The 18705-nt window shown below is 48.1% G+C and overlaps 2 protein-coding genes and 1 pseudogene across 4 annotated transcripts in view; 2 read left to right on the forward strand and 1 right to left on the reverse strand.

Annotated features, from left to right (window-relative positions):
* Window positions 1–6606, reverse strand: part of GPA33 (glycoprotein A33) — a gene marked incomplete at both ends in the record, with an annotated part of 45220 nt that extends 38614 nt beyond the window's left edge. Inside the window, one exon of the mRNA XM_082654419.1 lies at window positions 6564–6606. Coding sequence (XP_082510545.1) covers window positions 6564–6606 — 43 coding nt within the window. The remainder of the gene's footprint in view (window positions 1–6563) is intronic.
* A 2918-nt stretch (window positions 6607–9524) lies between these two features.
* STYXL2 (serine/threonine/tyrosine interacting like 2) overlaps window positions 9525–18705 on the forward strand; it is a 34616-nt gene continuing 25435 nt past the window's right edge. The window contains exons 1-2 of one of the 2 annotated variants that reach the window (XM_082649653.1): window positions 9525–9652; window positions 10252–10377. In XM_082649653.1, the coding sequence (XP_082505779.1) occupies window positions 10268–10377 (110 nt within the window). In that variant the 5' untranslated portion in view covers window positions 9525–9652; window positions 10252–10267. Of the gene's footprint in view, window positions 9653–10251; window positions 10378–18705 lie in introns of those variants that run through there. The other variant, XM_082649652.1, reaches the window with a different exon arrangement.
* Window positions 15453–17580, forward strand: LOC309827864 (dnaJ homolog subfamily C member 14-like; annotated as a pseudogene). The gene has a single exon. The product of its transcript is annotated as a dnaJ homolog subfamily C member 14-like (transcript).

An 18705-nucleotide genomic window follows, 5' to 3' on the forward strand; every position in this document is an offset into this window, starting at 1 on the left:
GTATCTGGGCCCAGACTTTAAGATACTGGCAGCTTCTACCTTCTGTCTCTCTAGATGTTTGCTCTTATAATCTAGCCACCATGCTGTGAGGAAGCCCAAACTTCCCCGTGGAGAAGTCCACAAAGAGAGGAACTGGAGTTACCACCAACTTGCCAGCCAGTGAGTCAGCATTTTGGAAGTGGGTCCCCCAACCCCAGTCAAGTCACTCCAGTTGATAGTGCAGGGAACAGGGACAAGCTGTCCCTGCCAAGCCCCATCCAAGTTGCAGATTTGTGAGCAAAATAAATGTTTTTTATTATTATCTTAAGTTACTAAGTTACCACTAAGTTAAGGGGTAGTTTATTACAGAGGAATAGAAAACTGTAATGGATGACTGTTGGGTTTGTGGCTTTCATTCCTGGATGGATGGCGTGGCATCTATTGTTGTAGAGGTCACTGACAAAGACCCAGATATGGGGTCAAAGACCATGAGTTTGGTTTTCAGCTTGTGAGTTTGAACTGATTCTGAGATGTCTAAGTCGAGAAGTCATGCGGACTGTTGGATTTATGGTTCTATGGCTCAAGACAGAGGTTGGGTTTGAAGACAGAAATCTGTGAGTCACTTGAAATGGGTGTCAGCTAGAGACGTGGATGTGGATGTAGAAGGGGGTCTGAGTGCAGGGAGCTCTGCCGTTTCATGGTGGGCTGAGGAGCGTGAAGCTGCAAAGAAGACATGAAAGGGTTGGGCCAGGGATGTCGGGGCAGAACCAGGAGAGGGGGACTCATGGGAACTGACAGAATAGAGTGTTTCGGGAAAGAAGGAGGGATTAGTAGGGTGAGGAACTGCCAGGGGTACAAGCATCTGCTGAGCCAGGCGCACTTTCCCCCAGGCTTCCTTCCTGCTGACCAGCATCACAGTAAACAGCGTCGCTGGGTCACCAAGAAGCCCTGGGATGGGACTCTGGAGGGCAAAAAGGCCAGGTGAGGATCACAGCCATGCCCATGAACCAGTTCTTTCCCGGAGCCTTGTTTCTCAAACTAGTCCCTGGAGCAGCATCACTCGGGAGCTTGCTAGAAATGCATAATCTCGGGACCTACTGAGTCAGTCTGTATTTTGACAAGATCCCCAGATGACTTCTATGCACACGAAAATGTGAGAAGTTAACACACCAATGTAGAGGCTGGGCATTAACTCAGGGAAGCAGTGAGAAGGTGCAAAACTGAGCTGCAAGTCGCATGCAGAGAATCAGCCCTAGTCACAGAGATGGCTGTTCATTAAGCCTATCTTTCCTCAAGGTCCTATAGGCAACTCTGAACCTAGACTTTCACATCAGAGTCACCTGGGCAACTTTTCAGAATCAGAGAGATGCCCAGATTCTGCCCCTCTGTATTCTGATTCAGAAGGTCTGGGGGAAGCTGGGCATTTGTACTTTTACTCCCCAGGTGACTGTGATGGGCAGTCTGGGTTGCCAGCCATGCCCTAAACCATCACTCCTCCCCCTTTGCACACATACCCCTCTTAAGCTGACCATGCATTACGTCCTTCCCACTTCAAGGCTGGAGCTGGAACTGGAGCATTTTAATCCTGATTTCAGCTCTGACAGGAAGACAGTGTGATTCCACAGGCATATGAGCCCTCCTGTGAGCACTGGCTTCTGAGTCGTGCTCAGGCACCAGCAGGTCATGCCCAGGCTCCAGGTGGGAGCCAGGTCCTGGGGACTGGTGTGGCAACGGGGCTCACAACCATGGAGTAGATGAAAGGCCAGGCTGCCCATCTTGTAGTGCACTTAACGGCTGATACCACTCTGGCTCTGGCCTGAATACCACCCTCTCGGGGTCAAGATGAACTGGGCACAAGGCCACTCTCTTCTCTGATTCTCATCAGATGTACATGTCTGAGGCTGAGCCCTGTAACCCTCACAGCCTGGGCCAGGTCACTGCGTGGACTTAGACGTGCAAGTGACACTGGGTCACACTCTGAGAGGGAAGATACCAGGGAGCTCCCCGAGCCTGTGTGACAAACAGGATCATGGCACTGCAGAGTGGACAAGTCTAAGGAATGTAGGGAAAATTATCCCGCTGGGGACTGTGGCTCTAACAAAGGCCCCAGGGGAGGGATTCTAAAATGGCACGATCAACCTCAAAAGGACAAGAGCTTGGAAACTTAGTTCCCATCAAAACCCCACCATGGATGAAGCAACCATGAGCTTACTGAAACTTCTAGATGGGGGAGAAAAAAATTTTTTTTTCTCATCTGGAATATTTTGGGATGATGGATTCCCTTTTTCTCAGTGAAAAGCAGTACTTTCCTAAGTTTTTCAAATTTAAGCTTCGAGGTTTCCTCTAGCTGTAGGAAGATGGGGCTTTTTTGTTGTTGTTGTTTGTTTGTACTTTTCATCAAGTCTTCAAAGATTTTAGTGACTCTGGGCAGAGCTTCTCAGAGACTTTTTCCCCCTGGTGGGATCCTCTTTATGTATCTCTTTTCCCGCAGCTGTACCTTCCATCACATCAAATCTTTCATGGACTCTGGCGGCTGAAAAAATTCCCAGAGTGGAAGAGCCTTGGTCCTGTACACTAGCTGGGGTGTTTTCTCTAGCAGCCTTTGGGAGGGGTGACAGAATCCCTCATCCTCAGTGACTCTCATTCTCTTGGGAGATGTCTACCAGATCAGAGTGATCAGACAATTGATCACCAAAGTCTAGTTACTTTCCTATAATTTACACTTGCCCACACTAATAACAACAACAATAATAATAAATAAGTGGCATTTACTGAATGCTTATTATGTGGCAGGCACTGTTCCAGGGTCTTTACGTTGACAAACTCATTTATGATCCCTAATAACCGAATGAGGTACAGTGTGCATTTTGGCACATTATAGGTTACCTTCTCCATTTCACAAATTAGGAAATAGAGATTTATCGAGGTCAGCTAATTTGCCCCACGCTAAAGTCAGTTAAGAAAGAGGGCCTGCCCTTCTCAAGTGCTGTCTGAGGGGGAGGGTGTGGGAGCATCTGCCAGGGAGGGAGAGGTATTGTGTCACTGACATTGCTTGGAATTGTCAGGCTGACTTTTATTCCATTTAAGTACTGTTTTTAAATGCTCAAATGCACTACCTTCTGTTTGTGTCCCCTTCATATGACCTTATGTGATTTGATTCTGACTCCCCAAAATCCGATGAGTCCTGGGGTCTATTTTCATCAACTTTGTTATGTTACTCTGCCCGGGACATCAACAAAATTTAAGTTGTTACTGGGCAAGTTCAGATGAAGAACGGAAGTAGGGGGAAAGCCAGTATGACTTCTGGAACCCAACTTAAACTTAAACTCCACCTCCTCCAGGAAGTCCTCCCTAATTTCCCTGCTCTTCCTCTGGCGTCCTCTCCCGAGCCATGGTGGGGAGGGCCACCCAGCTGCTTTTACATCTGACCTTTGAAGGCCTTCATTGCTCACTTGTACATAGCGATGACTATTTCACCCCAAACATTTCCACTTGGCAAACACATGCCGGGAGCTAGCCACCAAGCCCAGCTTCCCCGGCCCCACTGCTCCAGCCCCTTCCCCTTAGTGTAAAGTATGGAGGCAAAGGTGATGAGCCCGTGGTGCGAGGCAGGGCAGGCTGGGAGGGTGGAGGGAAGGGGGTGGAGGCAGAAGACACACTTTATCAGTGTGTCTGAACACAAACCCAAGAGCTGGTTGAGCCGGATGAGTTCACCCAGGGGTCACATGCCTTCTCACAGGAAGAGGTGAAATGTACTGCTCCAGGCAGTTCACAGTTAAGTCCACATTTCAATCTAAGCTGGGTGCACATTTTGTTTTGTTCTGCTTTGTTTTTTTCCCAAGTCCAAATCCCCTCTTTTGATTCATGCATGGGTTTTGGGTTGCAGCCAGACTACAGATGCAAGGGTGTGTACTGGGGTAGGGGAGGAGGCGGGGCAGGGGGGAGACTTCTAGGCCCTATAAAAGAGGATCAGAGGTCACTGGCCCAGCCCAGAAAGGGTGGTCATTTCCTTTCAGCCTCCTACCCTCTGGGCTTGAAGCACATCCTTGCAGTCTGAATCTGATGGCTGAGACAGGTCCCTCATGACTGCAGTCATTCCAGACCCCTCACTCCTGTGGTGCCTGCACAAACTATGTGCTCAGTAAAGAGCTGTGTGAATGAAGGAATGAACCAAGTATGCCCTCTAACCTGATGACGAGGGCCCCTCTGCCCCAGTTAGATGGGCCTCCTGGCAGGGCCTTTGAGTTTGACCCAACCCTTCCCCAGTACTGGGCTATTCTCCAGCCAAGAGCTCCAAGGTCGTGTTTTGAGAGATGGGGCAGGAGGGGGAGCCTGGGGGTTTAGGAGAACCACCCTGGGCTGGCAGGCCAGCTGGCCTGGGGCTTGCCTGTAGGAGCTGAAAAGTGAGCTCTAACTCAGACCCTCCTCCATTCTGCTTCCCAGCCCTGGGGGCTCCCAAGTTTCCTGGTAGAACTCTTCACCTCTTCCTGTAACCAAGCAGGATTCCATGGGGACTTCCCAGGACAGACTCCTCTCCCCATGTCCTCTGCCTGTCTCTTGTTTGTAGAAAAGCTTTCATCTCCCACACCTCCCCTGAGTCACAAAAATCTGGATCAGGAATTAATGCAAAAATAGCAGTTGGGCCAGGAGAACTGGTAAAAATTTAAATAGTAAATCATCCATCCTGCAGTCACAGAATGTTTAGTTCCTCCCTGAAGTACCTAGATAGCAGTATCTGATGCACATTTCCTGAGTTGTTTTACAGTTGCTAAAACCCCCAGAAAATGGAAGAAGTTAAGTACTGGATGACCATGAGTATGCAGCTCCCAGACCTATTGGAGCCTGAGGATTGGTGATGTTAACCCCTGTGACACCATCCTGTTACCTCACCATCAACCAATCAGAGAAATGTGCACCCGCTGTTCACATACCCTGTGACTCCCCTCCCTCACCTTGCCTTTAAAAATGCTTCCCTGAAACCTATTGGGGAGTTTGGTTCTTCTGAGCATAAGCCACCTGTTCTCTCTGCATTGCCCTTGCGATAAAACTTTCTCGGCTCCAAACCCCGACATTTCGGTTTGTTTGGCTTCACTGTGCATGGGGCACACGAACTTGGAGTCGACATGCCCCAGTTTTCCCAGATCCCTGAAGCCCACAACAATTTCTAATTGCAAGCTGACACAGAGAAAGACAAGTACTGTATAATATCACTTACATGGGGAATCTAAAAAATACAACAAACTAGTGAATAAAACAAAAACGAAGCTGACGCACAGACATAGAGGACAAACTAGTGGTTACCAGTGGGGTGAAGGAAGAGGAGAGGGGCAAGATTGGAGTAGGAGAAAAAAAAAGGGTTATTATGGGATTATATGAAATCGTGTGTGTGAAAGTTTGCCCGTTGTAAAGCACTACAGAATTTAAAGAATCTTTCATTCAATGAGAAATAATCTGTTTAGATGTAAAATGTGGCTGAATTTTAAAATAAATAAATAAATTGCAAGCTGATGAGATTCTCAGCATGTTCAAATACACTGAATTAAAGATAGTCCTAGGGCTTCCCTGGTGGCGCAGTGGTTGAGAGTCCGCCTGCCGATGCAGGGGACACGGGTCGTGCCCCGGTCCGGGAAGATCCCACATGCCGCGGAGCGGCTGGGCCTGTGAGCCATGGCCGCTGGGCCTGCGCGTCCGGAGCCTGTGCTCCGCAACGGGAGAGGCCACAACAGTGAGAGGCCTGCGTACCGCAAAGGAAAAAAAAAAAAAAAAAGATAGTCCTAAAATCCCCCCAACCCCCATCTCTCAACTTCCTTGCTCATTCTACTTCCTGTCGGTGCCCAGGACTCTAACGCCAAGACCTCCATCCTAACCCTTAGCACTCTGTGGGTCCTCACACAATGACTTTGCTATTTAGCACTTGATTTGGAGTCTACCATTATATCAGCGAATGTCTGTTTTTTTATTTTGTGGGGTTTCCATGGGGTTTCCCCATGTTTTGAGTTTTCAATGACCAGAGTATCAAGAGAGCTAAAGGGCTTTGGCCTTTGGAAAGGGTCGTTCTATTTCTAACTGGCTGTTTTTCGAAGGGTTTGAGTCTTCTCTTGCTCTGTAGATGATATTGGGTAAGTTGCAGCCTTTCTCTGCCTCAGTTTTCCTATATGTGATAACAGATGTTATCACTCTTACCATTGCCTCTCTCTCTGGTTTTAAGGCAATGATTAAAATCTCAGGTAGTGAACACAAATCCTGGATCCACACATTCTGGCTTTTCTGGGACAACCCTGGTTTTAAATATTTTTGTCCCAATTGTCAGATCTTATGTCTGATCTGATGATCTGATCTGGGATCAGAAAATATCGTTTTGAGAGTATTATGAATTCCAGAAATGGGCTGAAATTTTATTTACTAATATGAGAATAAAAAACATTCTGATTCTGGGCGCTGGCCCGGAACCCGCTTTTTGAACGACAGACGTGTCATTCTGCCCAGCAGGAATACAACTGTGTCATTGGAGGCCCTCCCTGGGGGAACTCTGGGAGACCCTCAGCATTCAGCCCCTGTCTCGCCCACCCCTGGGCACTACTCACCTGCACAGAGCACCCACAGCACGGGCTGCATCTTCCCCTCCATGGTCTTGCGTCCTCTCTGCCCCGAGTCCAGCCTGGCGCTGGTGGGCCCCTGACTTTAACCAGTCTGGGCTGACTGGTTAAAGCTACGACAGCCTCTGGCCCAGTCCAGACTTCGATCCCTGTGGTTTCTCCCTTCCTGTCTACCTTTGCCCAGCCTGGCCCCCATGGCCCACCCCTCGGCTGGACTGACAGGTGAGCTCACCTGTGGGACTGGACTGCTCCACCCACTTCACCAAAGGCCCCAAAAGGAACGTTCTCCACCTTCTCAGTTACCTCTCCTGCCTTCTCTCCACCTAGCAGGTGGGCAAAGTCCTGAGCTTCTCACTATCACGTGGGCTTCACCTATAAGAGACAGGAAGTTGCCGCCTCGTAATATGAAGGGAAATGATCTCAGAGGAAGGGTTTCAAAGCCAATAAAAAAAGGGTGTTAGTCACAATTGCTGAAATACTTCAAGGCATAATACGATCTGTTAATCTACTTCCCTTCCGGTCTACCTCACCACCACGCTAGAGACACAGTCATGAGGAAGACTGGAAATCTCTACCCCCCAGAGAACTATTAATCTGGTCAGGGAGGAAGATAGTATACAAGCAACCAAGATAGTCAGAAATACAGTGACCAGTTTGTCTCAGTTTGCTTGAAACTCTCCCAGTTTTAAAACAGAAGGTCCTATGTCCCAGGAATGTCTCCATCCCAGGCAAACTGGGATGGCTGGTCACCCTACTTAAAGACTGCCAGGGGCTTCCCTGGTGGCGCAGTGGTTGAGAGTCCGCCTGCCGATGCAGGGGACACGGGTTTGTGCCCCGGTCCGGGAAGATCCCACATGCTGCGGAGCGGCTGGGCCCGTGAGCCACGGCCGCTGAGCCTGCGCGTCCGGAGCTTGTGCTCCGCAACGGGAGAGGCCACAACAGTGAGAGGCCCGCGTACCGCAAAAAAAAAAAAAGAGTGCCAGTGCTATGGGGAGCATTACCTGGGAAATGACATAGATAATGAAATTGAGGCAGTGGAAGGGGTTCCACCTTAGACCTGGGTGATCAGAACAAAATGAGTATTATGATTCTCTATTTTACAAACAGGCTTCTAAGTCTCAAAGAAGTTAAATGGGTTCTCCAAGGTCACATAGCTAAGAAGTGGTTTTCTGATTTCTAGTCCACCAGGCTAGGGACCCAGATGTCACCCTCTGTGAGTTCCGGGGTGGTGAGTAAGGGTTTAAAGGGTATAAAGCAGACAGAAGCCCTCTGTCCTCTCTCCTCCTATGTGGTCCCCTCTTTATCTGCTGCCTCTCTTAGGTGTGCTGGCTCTCCATCTTTCCCCCCCCTCCCACCCACCTTCTTCTTCCCTATCCTGAGGGTCTGTCGTCTTAAGCCTCGCCCTGACTGATGCCACCCTTCAGTCCCCTGCCCCATTCCCATCCACTCTCCATCCCTCCCTCCTTCATCTCACCTCTTTCTCATACCACCTTTCATCTTCATGGAACCTTGAAGGCTGGAGGTGAATTGAACTCCCATGGTTACTCAGTTGTGGTCATTCTTCCACTCTTCAACAGACACTCACTGAGGCTCTATGTGACACCCAGGACAGGGGTTTGGCCATTGGTGATGCCACGTGCCTCCTCAGAGATGCCTTCCTGGACCACTCTACCCAAAGGAGCCCCCATCCCAGCTTTGCCAAGTTTCTGCGCACAACCCTGTTTTCTTTCTTCAAAGCTCTAACCACTATATGAAACTAAGTTTTGCTACCCCAAAACTTTTTCCATGCCAACCCCTCTGGAATTCCTTCCCCCCACCATATCTGCTGTTGTAATCCAACATGTGCTTTAAAACCCAGCTCATATATTATCTGTTCTTTCATGAAGCCTTTCCTGACTTCTTCAGCCAAAAGGGCTCTCTCCCTCCTTTGAACTCACACGGCACCCTGGATCTCTCTTGGGATACTAACTAACTACATTCTGCCTTCTGCCTGAGTTATTTTTGGTCTGTGTCTCATCCCTCCTAATAAACTGTGAGCTCATTCATTTATTCAGCCAATTGTCATTGTGCCAAGCATTATTCCACCTGGCTGGGAAGAAGCACCATTTTAAGCCTGTAATTGTGTGTCTTACTAACTTTGATCAAGTATAGAGCCTGATGCAAATAGATATCAGTGGATACTTGTGAATGGGTAGACAAATGGCTGAATGGATGGATGGAGGAATGGGGTCATTAGAGAATGTGCGGGGTGAGGGAGTGAACTATTGGGTTATTGGACTTTGCTTTGATCGGAATGATGGTGGGGATTGGTGTAGTGGAGTAGGGTGGGCTATGAGCACATTTGAAGTTTGAGAAGCTTATGGAAAGTTTATATCACCCGGGGTTGCCAATTGACCATCACCATGGGAGGTGAATGTGGGGCAGGGGTTGTGGAAGGGGAGCACAGCTGTCCGGTTCAGTATCCAGAGTCATCTCTGTCCAAAGAAATGGAGCCCTGGTCACAAGAAATGACTACCCTTTAGTCTCACCACGCTGCTCTCCCAACATCTATCAGAGGACCCTCCCCATTCCATATATCTGGTATTTTTTTTTTCCAACCCCTTCTGTGCTGACATGGGGTTAAAGTACAATTTAACGTATTCTCCTAGATCTTTGGCTTTAGATTATCTTCAGATTTTGAATAGCGGCCCCAGGCTGGAAGGCATGGAGAGAGAGCCCAAATCAAACTTTTTCTTTAGGCCTCTCTGTCTACGAAGAATGAACCTCTCCCAACTCTGCTGCTCATGTCAGTGTCCAGAAAATCAGGCAGGAGGGAAAGAGTTAAGTGGGGCCTGCTTTCGGGTCTGGGTCCTGAGCCTGCATTCCTTCCTCCCAGAGATCTGCCAGGCTGTGGGACCAGAAGCTAAATTTAGAAGCTGGCTAGGGTTTCCTGTGAACAGCTGTCCTGCCCCTCAGAGAAGGAACACGGGAGAGGGGAGGTCGGTCCCTCTCACTGGTCGGAGCTTCTGGCCATTTCGTCTGGGTCCCTTAGCCTTTGGGTGGCTGCCCCTTGGTGTGGAGATACAGGCAGATCAGCGGTGAGTGTGCTTCTCCCTTCATTTTGTCCTGTGAGCCCAGGACTTACAAACAAAGGGGCGGCAGCTCTGCCCTGAGTGTCAGGGCCCAGCCATGCCTGGGACCAGGTCCTGGGGGATCTCATATTCCTTAATAGGCTGTGGGACGGCGCCTGAGCCAAAGGTAGTGGCTCCTGTGGCCTTGGTTAGAGACGCTGAAGAAGGCATCTTCCCGGTAAAGACAAAAGATGTGTGTGTGTGTGTGTGTGTGTGTGTGTGTGTGTATGAGAGAGAGAGAGGGAGAGAGAGAGGCAAATTTCTGGTTCGCCTCACTGCTTTCTTGCTGGCGTCTGTGGAAGGAGCCAAGTTGTCACTTCTTAAATCTTGCGACTCCAAGGTGGGCTGTTTACACGGCCGGGGTGTGCATCTTGGTGTCCTGATAACAGTAGCTGGATCAAGTCTGACTGGGTTTTCCTCATGGGTGATCTCCCCACTAGGCTATTAACATGTGGTGACTTTCCCATTCCTAGTTCCACTGAGGTGACATCACTGACACACCCTTTCCCCCAACAAAACCTCCAGAATCAGGTTTTCTAACTGCCCTTTTCATGCCAAACCTACAGGGGCTGACAGGCTGTCATGGCAACAAGTGGGGACCCAGAAGAGGAGCAGGTAGTCCCAAGTGAAGAGGATGAAGCCAATATGAGAGCCGTGCAGGCTCGGTACCTCCGGAGCCCCTCCCCCAGCCAGTAAGTGTGCACTTGCTGAGTTCTGCACTCCTCCAACCATGGCGGGAGTGGGCTAGGGAGCATGATGACAAGTGGGCCCCAGGAAGCCTGCAGCCACCACCTTAAATTCACTCATTCAGCAAACATTGTTGAGTACTTTTTATGTGTCATACTTTCTGGAGGAAGCAAACATGCACACAAACACACTGCAACATGGCATGGTAAGTGCTAGGATTAGCATGCCTAGGGTCTAGTGATGGGGTGGGGGTGAGTGGGGGCAGGCAGGGAAAGGAGCACCTGGGCTTGGAATTGTCATAGGAGGCTTCCTGGAGGAGGTGATGCTGGACTTGAACCTCAAAGGATGAGTAGGAGTCTGGCAGTTCTCCCTGGACGATAGTGCTTGAGTTCCTAGAACTGAGGTTGGAAATGGGGATGGTAGACCACAGATCATAGTTGCTTTATTTTTTCTGTTTTTTGTTTGTTTGTTTGTTTGCGGCATGTGGGTCCTTAGGTCCCCAACCAGGGATCGAACCCATGCACGGAGTCTTAACCACTGGACCAGCAGGGAAGGGTAGACCATAGATCATAGATAAGAGAACGCATCAGGACAGGAAGAGGACCCTAAGACATCAGATCGTAGTACTAAGATAATTTTGTATCTGTGATCAAGCTGTGTCTTTCAAACTGGGATTTGTGCATGCCTGGGGGTAAGTGGCAGTGTGCCCAGGGGTAGATGACCACATGCATCTTCCTGGAGGGTCCTTTTTATTCTGTGACAAGTAATTTTAAAGTTTCTTTTACATAAAATCATTGAGGATATATGATGACGTAGAATGAAAAATTTGTGTAAAATTTTAAGAAAAATCGTAAGGCGTCAAAGAAATGCTTAATTGCCTGCGAAAGCAGTCGTGTATGTGCCTATGCTTTTTCTTCTGCCATAAATAATAGTAGGGGATCTGACTTCCAATCTTAGCTCTGTCACTAAATTTATGTGAAGGACCACTTTAATTCTGAGTCTATGCCTCCTTACCTAGAAAAAGGGAAGCAAAGACTCAGAATATCTCAACGTAAGGTTACATCAGAGTAGCTCTGTTTCTGCTTGACTTTCCTTTGCCTCATGTCTCCTGGGGTCTTGCTGGCTCCTGTTTCTCAGGACTCAAACAGGCTTCCCCTTTGGAGTGAAGTGGGAGCAAAGGCTGCTCATCACCCAGGGGCCAAGGCACTTTGTCCAAATGGAGCTTGGGGACTTTTACTTTAAAATTGAGCCTTATGTTCTACTTAGAAAAACTGTTAGGATTGAGAGATTTAAACCTTTTTTTTTTTTTTCTTTTCCTTTTGGTAGGCGGGCCTCTCACTGTTGTGGCCTCTCCCGTTGCGGAGCACAGGCTCCGGATGCACAGGCTCAGCGGCCATGGCTCACGGGCCCAGCCGCTCCGCGGCATGTGGGATCTTCCCGGACCGGGGCACGAACCCGTGTCCCCTGCATCGGCAGGTGGACTCTCAACCACTGTGCCACCAGGGAAGCCCCGGATAGAGAGATTTAAAATGTAGCCCTTCCCTCTCTACACTCCCAGACAAGGCAGAGGTAGTGTGCGGTCAGTCAGGGTAGGCGATGGCTTCGTGTAGTAGTTAGGGTAACGCCAGCTGTAATAGCAAATGGACATTTCTTTCTCACTCAAACACATTTCAGAACAGGTACCCGAGCAGTGATTCAGGAACTGAGGCTCCTTCTATCTTATAGATCCTCCATTCTAAGGCCCGACTTCTAAATTCACTGTGCTCGTCAGCACCAAGACAAAATGGGGAAGTGCACGAAAAATCTCTCGGGAGGATTTTATGGGCCAGGGCTGAAAACGGCCATTTTGCTTCCGCTCGTATTCCATTGGCTGGACCTCAGCAAGGCCATGCTTTCTTGTAAGGGAGGACGGGAAATGAGGTCCCTGAGCCCAGGGAAAAGAAGTGGGTTTGTTAACACACATCAGTCGCAGCCCCAGTAACCCTTTTAGGCAGTTAATATTCGTGTTTCCTTTAATCCCACTCATAGAGCACGCTTATTGCCTCCCCAGGGAGACAGCCCCAAATCCCATTTACCAACTTCTGCAAAGTTCAAAGGCTAGGTTCTCTGGAGGGTATGCCTCCTCCCTCACAGGGCTGAATGCAGCTCCTCTTGGTCTGACCAGGATGACTGCAAAGAAACAAACAAAAACAAAACTCCCATAGGATCAAAGGAGGAGTGGGAGATACAGCAGCCATCGGCCCATATAATTAATGAGGCTGTTGAGTGTCTTTGCCCCAGAAGTGGGGAGACCTCCTAGCTGTGACTTTGATGTGGCCCTTGGGGTGGAATTCCTTTGTCTGCTGTTCTCTGGGGCTTCCAGCTTCATCCCCTGAGGCTTTTTCCTTGTCTGTTATTCTCCACAGCCACATCTGAAGCGAGGTTGGAGAGGGTGTCTTCCTTGAAGGCTGTATAGCTTTTACAGACTTGTCCTGCTTATGGAAACTTGGGGGTCCAAGGGCTGTTTTAAGGTTTATACCACCCAAAGGCCTTTTTTTTTTTTTTAAAGGCTTTTTAAGTCTCATGGTTTCTTGGAAAATGTGATCTCTTCAAAAACTTAATTGGTTTCTGATCTACAGAGACCAGACAACTCCATGTGCCAGAAACCACACCCATAGTTCTTTCCCATAGATATCATCTTCAATCCTAATTTATTTCTTTGCTTTCTTGTCTACATGTTTCACTCTCAGTTTAATGACAGCTATCTTGAGAGATTATCTGAACCTTTACATTTGAGAGGGAAGTTCAGGATGCATTTGTAATTTCTAGTATAATTGTTAAAAGTTATTTAGAATGTACAGCCAACCAGCTAATGAGGGGAGGATGCAATAATACAATATATAATCAATCCAGAAGAAGTCAAGAGAGGAGAGAAAAAAATAATATAGAAAAAGAATAACAAATAATAAGAAAATAGAAGGTTGGAAGATTTAAACCCCAATATATAAGTAATTACATTAAGCATAAATAGACTTAATATTGCAATTAAAAGAAAAAAATTGTCAGACAATTTTTTTTTACAAGCCTACACACTTTTTACAAGAGATTCACCTTAAAAATAAAGATGTACAAAGGTTAACAAAGGATAGAAAACTTATACTACACTGTTCTGGTTACTATTACTCATAACTTCAAAACTTAGTGGCATAAAACAACCATTGTATTATGTTCACAGTCTGGAACCTGGACAAGGCACAGTACTGTGGCTTGTTTGCTTCAAGATGTCTGGGGCCTCAGCTGGAAAGACTTGGAGACTGGGGGTGACTCAGCAGCTGGGGACTGGTGTCATAGAGGTATCCTCATATATTTGGCACTTCGCGTCAGGACCTCAGCTAGGCAATTGGCCTGAACACCTAACATGGTCCTTCCATATGAGCTCTCCGCGTGGGCCAGTGTGGGCTTTCTCAGAGCCTGGGAGCTAAATTCCAAGAAAACAGGACAGAAGTGCATTGATTTTCATGATCCAGCCTCAGAAGTCACATGAAGGACCACAAAGGTTCAAAAGGAGGCAACATAGTCTCCACCATTCCACTGAAGGAGTATCAAGGTCACAGAGTAAAGAGAGCACATGGGATGGGATCCATTGTGGCCAACTTTGGAAAGTATCAGCCGCCATAATCTCAAATGCTAAAGGAAAGCAAGCCAGTGAAGTGATTTATTGGTATAAGACAAAGAAAACTTTAGGGTAAGCACTACTGGGGACAAAGAAGGATGTTTCCTAATAACTTAAGGTTCAATTCACCATATAATAGATATATTCATTTTAAATTTCTACGATCTGATAAAGTAGCCTCAAAATACGTAAAGCAAAAAATTGACAGAACTGAAGAAAAAATTAGAATTCACAATCTTAGTCAAATGTACATTTATTTATTTTTTTGCGGTACGCGGGCCTCTCACTGTTGTGGTCTCTCCCGTTGCGGAGCACAGGCTCCGGATGTGCAGGCTCAGCGGCCGTGGCTCACGGGCCCAGCCGCTCCGCAGCATGTGGGATCTTCCCGGACCGGGGCACGAACCCGTGTCCCCTGCATCAGCAGGCGGACTCTCAACCACTGCGCCACCAGGGAAGCCCAAATGTACATTTTTAAAAACATAACCTCAGCAACTGATAAAATGAGGCAAAAAAAAAATCATCAAGAATATGATATGTAAACAAAACAATAAACAAAATTAACCTAATTGGCATTTATAGAACATGTACCCAGCAACTGCAGGATATAGATTCTTATCACGTGTACTTGGAATTTTTACCAAAAAGATCATGCGCTGGGCCATACATATATCAACAAATTTTTAATGCTTGAAATCATACAAAAAGTGTTTTCTGACCTTTGCAGAATTAAGCTAGAAATCACTAAAAACAAAAATATACAGTAGAAATTCCAAGAGTTTGCATCCAAGAGAGAAGGACGGAAGTGCATTGATTTTCATGACCTAACTTTAGAAGTCACATGAAGGACCACAAAAGTCCAAAAGGAGGCAGCATAGGCCGCTCCACCACTCTATTGGAGAAGTATCAAGGTGACACTCTAAAGAGAGAAAGTTGGATGGGATATATTGAAATATATGGATAGCAGAAATTCAAATTAAATACTATTTAATTTGATACTATACTATTATTTGATACTAATGCTATTTACCACAGTTCAATACTACTCCATACTCGTCAGACTGCCTAAAATTTAAAGACCAACGAGAGCAAACATTAACGAGGATGTGAAACAATCAGGACTCTCCTGTTCATTGATGGTAAGAGTGTAAATTAGTATAACCATTTGGAAAACTATTTCATAGTATCTAAACACATCCTTGTCCTATGACCCAGCAGGCTCACTCCTGATACATACCTAACAGAAGTAAGTACATATGTGCACCAGAAGAGAAGTACTAATACTAGAATGTTTTAGCAGCTAACAGTCATTAAGAATATAGAATGTTTAGAGAGAGTGAACGGGAGGCGGAGCCGGGGGAGCTGCTCTTGTAGCCGCCCCTGCTCTTCGGCATCAGAGCTTACCATAATAGCTGTGACCTAAAATCCTCAGGAAGCCCTGGGGTCATGGCCCAGAAGCACCCCGGAGAAGGAGGGTCGTGTGGAGCCCACCACGGTGGTGGTGTCTCCCTCAGGACTTTAGGATCCTCTGTGGACCCAGAAATACTTGCATTCTCAGGACTCAGGGACTCAGCTGGGCCTGCCCCTAATGGTACCCGCTGCCTCACAGCGCACTCTAGTCCTAAGTACACACAGCTCCCAAATCCAGCCCACTGGTCAGATCCAAGCCATGCCCTCCAAGGGGTCCAGGACCCCCTAGGGATGGAGAGGACCCTGATCAGAGTGCGGCATCTTCAGAAGAGTCAGGAGTGGACCAGGAACTCTCAAGAGAGAATGAGGCTGGGTACCAGGAGGATGGGAACCCTTCTTTTCTTTCCATTCCACCTGCTTGTAACTGCCAGGGAACCCCCGAAGGGCCTTACTCTGAGGGAGGAGATAGCTCTTCTAGCAACTTTTGCCAGCGTTGTACCTCTCCAGCTTTGGGGGAAGACGAAGAGTTGGAAGAGGAACCTCTTAAGTTTCCCAGTGATTTTTCACGTGTGCCCAGTGGAAAGAAACCTGCACCCCGGAGACAACGGCACCGCGTTCCAGCCATGGAGGATACTCGGGAGGGTGGACACAGCGATCCCAGGTCCCCTGGTCGACATCAGCTGGGTTGGAAATGGAGTCGGACAGATAAGCGCAGAGGACTGGAATTGTGGGGGGCAGAGGAACTGCGTCAGCTTGGACAGGCAGGCTTCTGGTGGCCGATCGAACTGCTGGTATTAGTGGGGAGTACGTGGGAACTTGTGGCCATCTCATCTATGCATGCAGGCAGCTGAAAGGCAGTGATCTGGACCTATTTTGGGTCTGGGTGGGAGTCTGGGCAGGGCGGCTGGGGGGTGGGCCCCAGGTGATGTTCCAGTTTCTGAGCCAAGGGTTTTCCTATGGGGCAGCGCTATTCACCCATTTTCTTAGGCTACTGGGTGCTTTGGCCCTTTTGTTGGGCTGTCTACAGTTGGGCTGGTGGTTTCTGGTAGGACCGAGTGACCAGTTAGGCTGGAGGGGTAAAGCCTCTTCTCTTGGCTGGCTTCTCCCACCTGGCAGTGGAGCCTGATTCTACTGAGTGATAGCAGGTCGTGACAGCAGCTGGTAAGAATAGGTCAGTGGGGTTGGCTGGAGTTGCCTTGGGTCAAGCAGAGGACCAATAGGCAGGAGAATACACCTGTAGCTAGTGGTCGCTACTGCCAGCCTGAAGAGGAAGTGGCTCGACTGTTGACCATGGCTGGGCTTCCTGAAGATGAGCTAAACCCTTTTCATGTGTTGGGGGTTGAAGCCACAGCCTCGGATGTTGAACTGAAGAAGGCCTATAGGCAGCCGGCAGTGATGGTTCATCCTGACAAAAATAATCATCCCCGGGCTGAGGAGGCCGTCAAGGTTTTGCGGGCAGCTTGGGACATTGTCAGCAACCCTGAAAGACGGAAGGAATATGAGATGAGGCGAATGGCAGAGAATGAGCTGAGCCGGTCAGTGAATGAGTTTCTGTCCAAGCTTCAGGATGACCTCAAAGAAGCAATGAATACTATGATGTGCAGCCGTTGCCAGGGAGAGCATAGGAGTTTGAAATGGACCAGGAACCTGATAGCGCCAGATACTGTGCTGAGTATAACAGGCTGCATCCTGCTGAGGAAGGAGGCTTTGGGGCATGTTGGGCCTCAAGATCGCCTACTTTGCGCTGATGGATGGAAATGTGTATGACATCACAGAGTGGGCTGGATGCCAGCGTGTGGGACTCTCCCCAGATACCCGCAGAGTCCCCTATCACATCTCATTTGGTTCACGGATGCCAGGCACCAGTGGGAGGCAGGGAGCTACCCCAGATGCCCGTCCTGCTGACCTTCAGGATTTCTTGAGCTGGATCTTTCAAGTACCCTCAGGCCAGATGTCCAAAGGGAACTTCTTTGCAGCTCCTCAGCCGGGCTCTGGGGCCACTGCAGCCTCCAAGCCCAACAGCACAGTACCCAAGGGAGAAGCCAAACCGAAATGGCGGGAGAAAGTGACGAGGCCCTTCCAGCGCTGACACCCCTTCTGTTTCCTCAAATCAATGTCAGGGAGTCGAAAGGGCTGTGTACAGCACAGGATGGAGTTTGATTTATTTTTAAATATTTAAAAAAGGGAAAATTTTAAGCTCAGATTGTTCACTCAGTACTTACAGGAAGCTCTGGAACCTCTCTCTCTCTTCTACCAGCACCCGGGAACTGAATCTTGTCTTCTGACAATACCAGAGAAATAGGGGGTGGCTAGAACAAAGAACCTAGGGCCAGGACCTGTGCTGGAGGACCTCTCCCACAGTAGTGTGGAAACTGGGCATTTCCCTGGGGTCTGTATGCCTTTGTCTTGTCTTTTGCTTCTACAGCAGATGACACTTTGCCCCCTCTTAAAAAAAAAAAAAGAATATAGAATGTTTAAACAACATGATAAACTGTCCAATTAACAGTAGACTAGATAAAGTCTGGTATATGATTTGAATATTGCCCTAGGGAATAGGCATTTTATTAAGTGCCTATCACTTCAATGTGATCGAGCTGCTCAGATTATTGGTTGGGGAGGGCACTCAGTGAGTGAGAGCCGGCTGTGAAGGTGGAAGGCGGGTCACTGCAGGACGACCAATTCTGCTGGCGTCAGAGTTGCATGTAAAGTGAGCCTGCCAAAGAAGGAAAGCATTTATTAATAGAGACTTTCTAATAGCATTCAGTCCTTAGCCCTTCCAGCTGCCAGTCCCCTTCCTAGACAAAAACACGCTCAACCTGAAAGCCCCACTTACATGCTGAGCTCCCTAAAAGCATGGTCCCACATACAGATCAAATTTTCTCTGGGTTCCCAGTGACTCTTCCTGAATCCTATCGGTTTTGATGTCCTTCTCGGTTTGTGTACAGTATACTCCTTAGCAACTTGTTTTTAGAAGCTGATCCCAAATTGGCTAGTCCTTTTCAGAAATTTTTAAGGAAGGCAAACACCCAGTAACACTTCATGGACTATCCCTTCCTGCAATTATCATCATAAAATCTGAGGTATAAACAGTTGCATTGACTTTTGAGTCATCATCCAATCAATCCCACTGCATTACACAGAACCAGGCTTAAGCCAGCCCAGATGATTGAGTCTACAGTATCTTTAAAAATGAAAAGATAGGGCTTCCCCGGTGGTGCAGTGGTTGGGAGTCCGCCTGCCAATGCAGGGGACACCGGTTCGTGCCCCGGTCCGG

The sequence above is a fragment of the Grampus griseus genome (assembly GCF_964374135.1).
Source record: "Grampus griseus genome assembly, chromosome: 1".
NCBI lineage: Eukaryota > Metazoa > Chordata > Mammalia > Artiodactyla > Delphinidae > Grampus > Grampus griseus.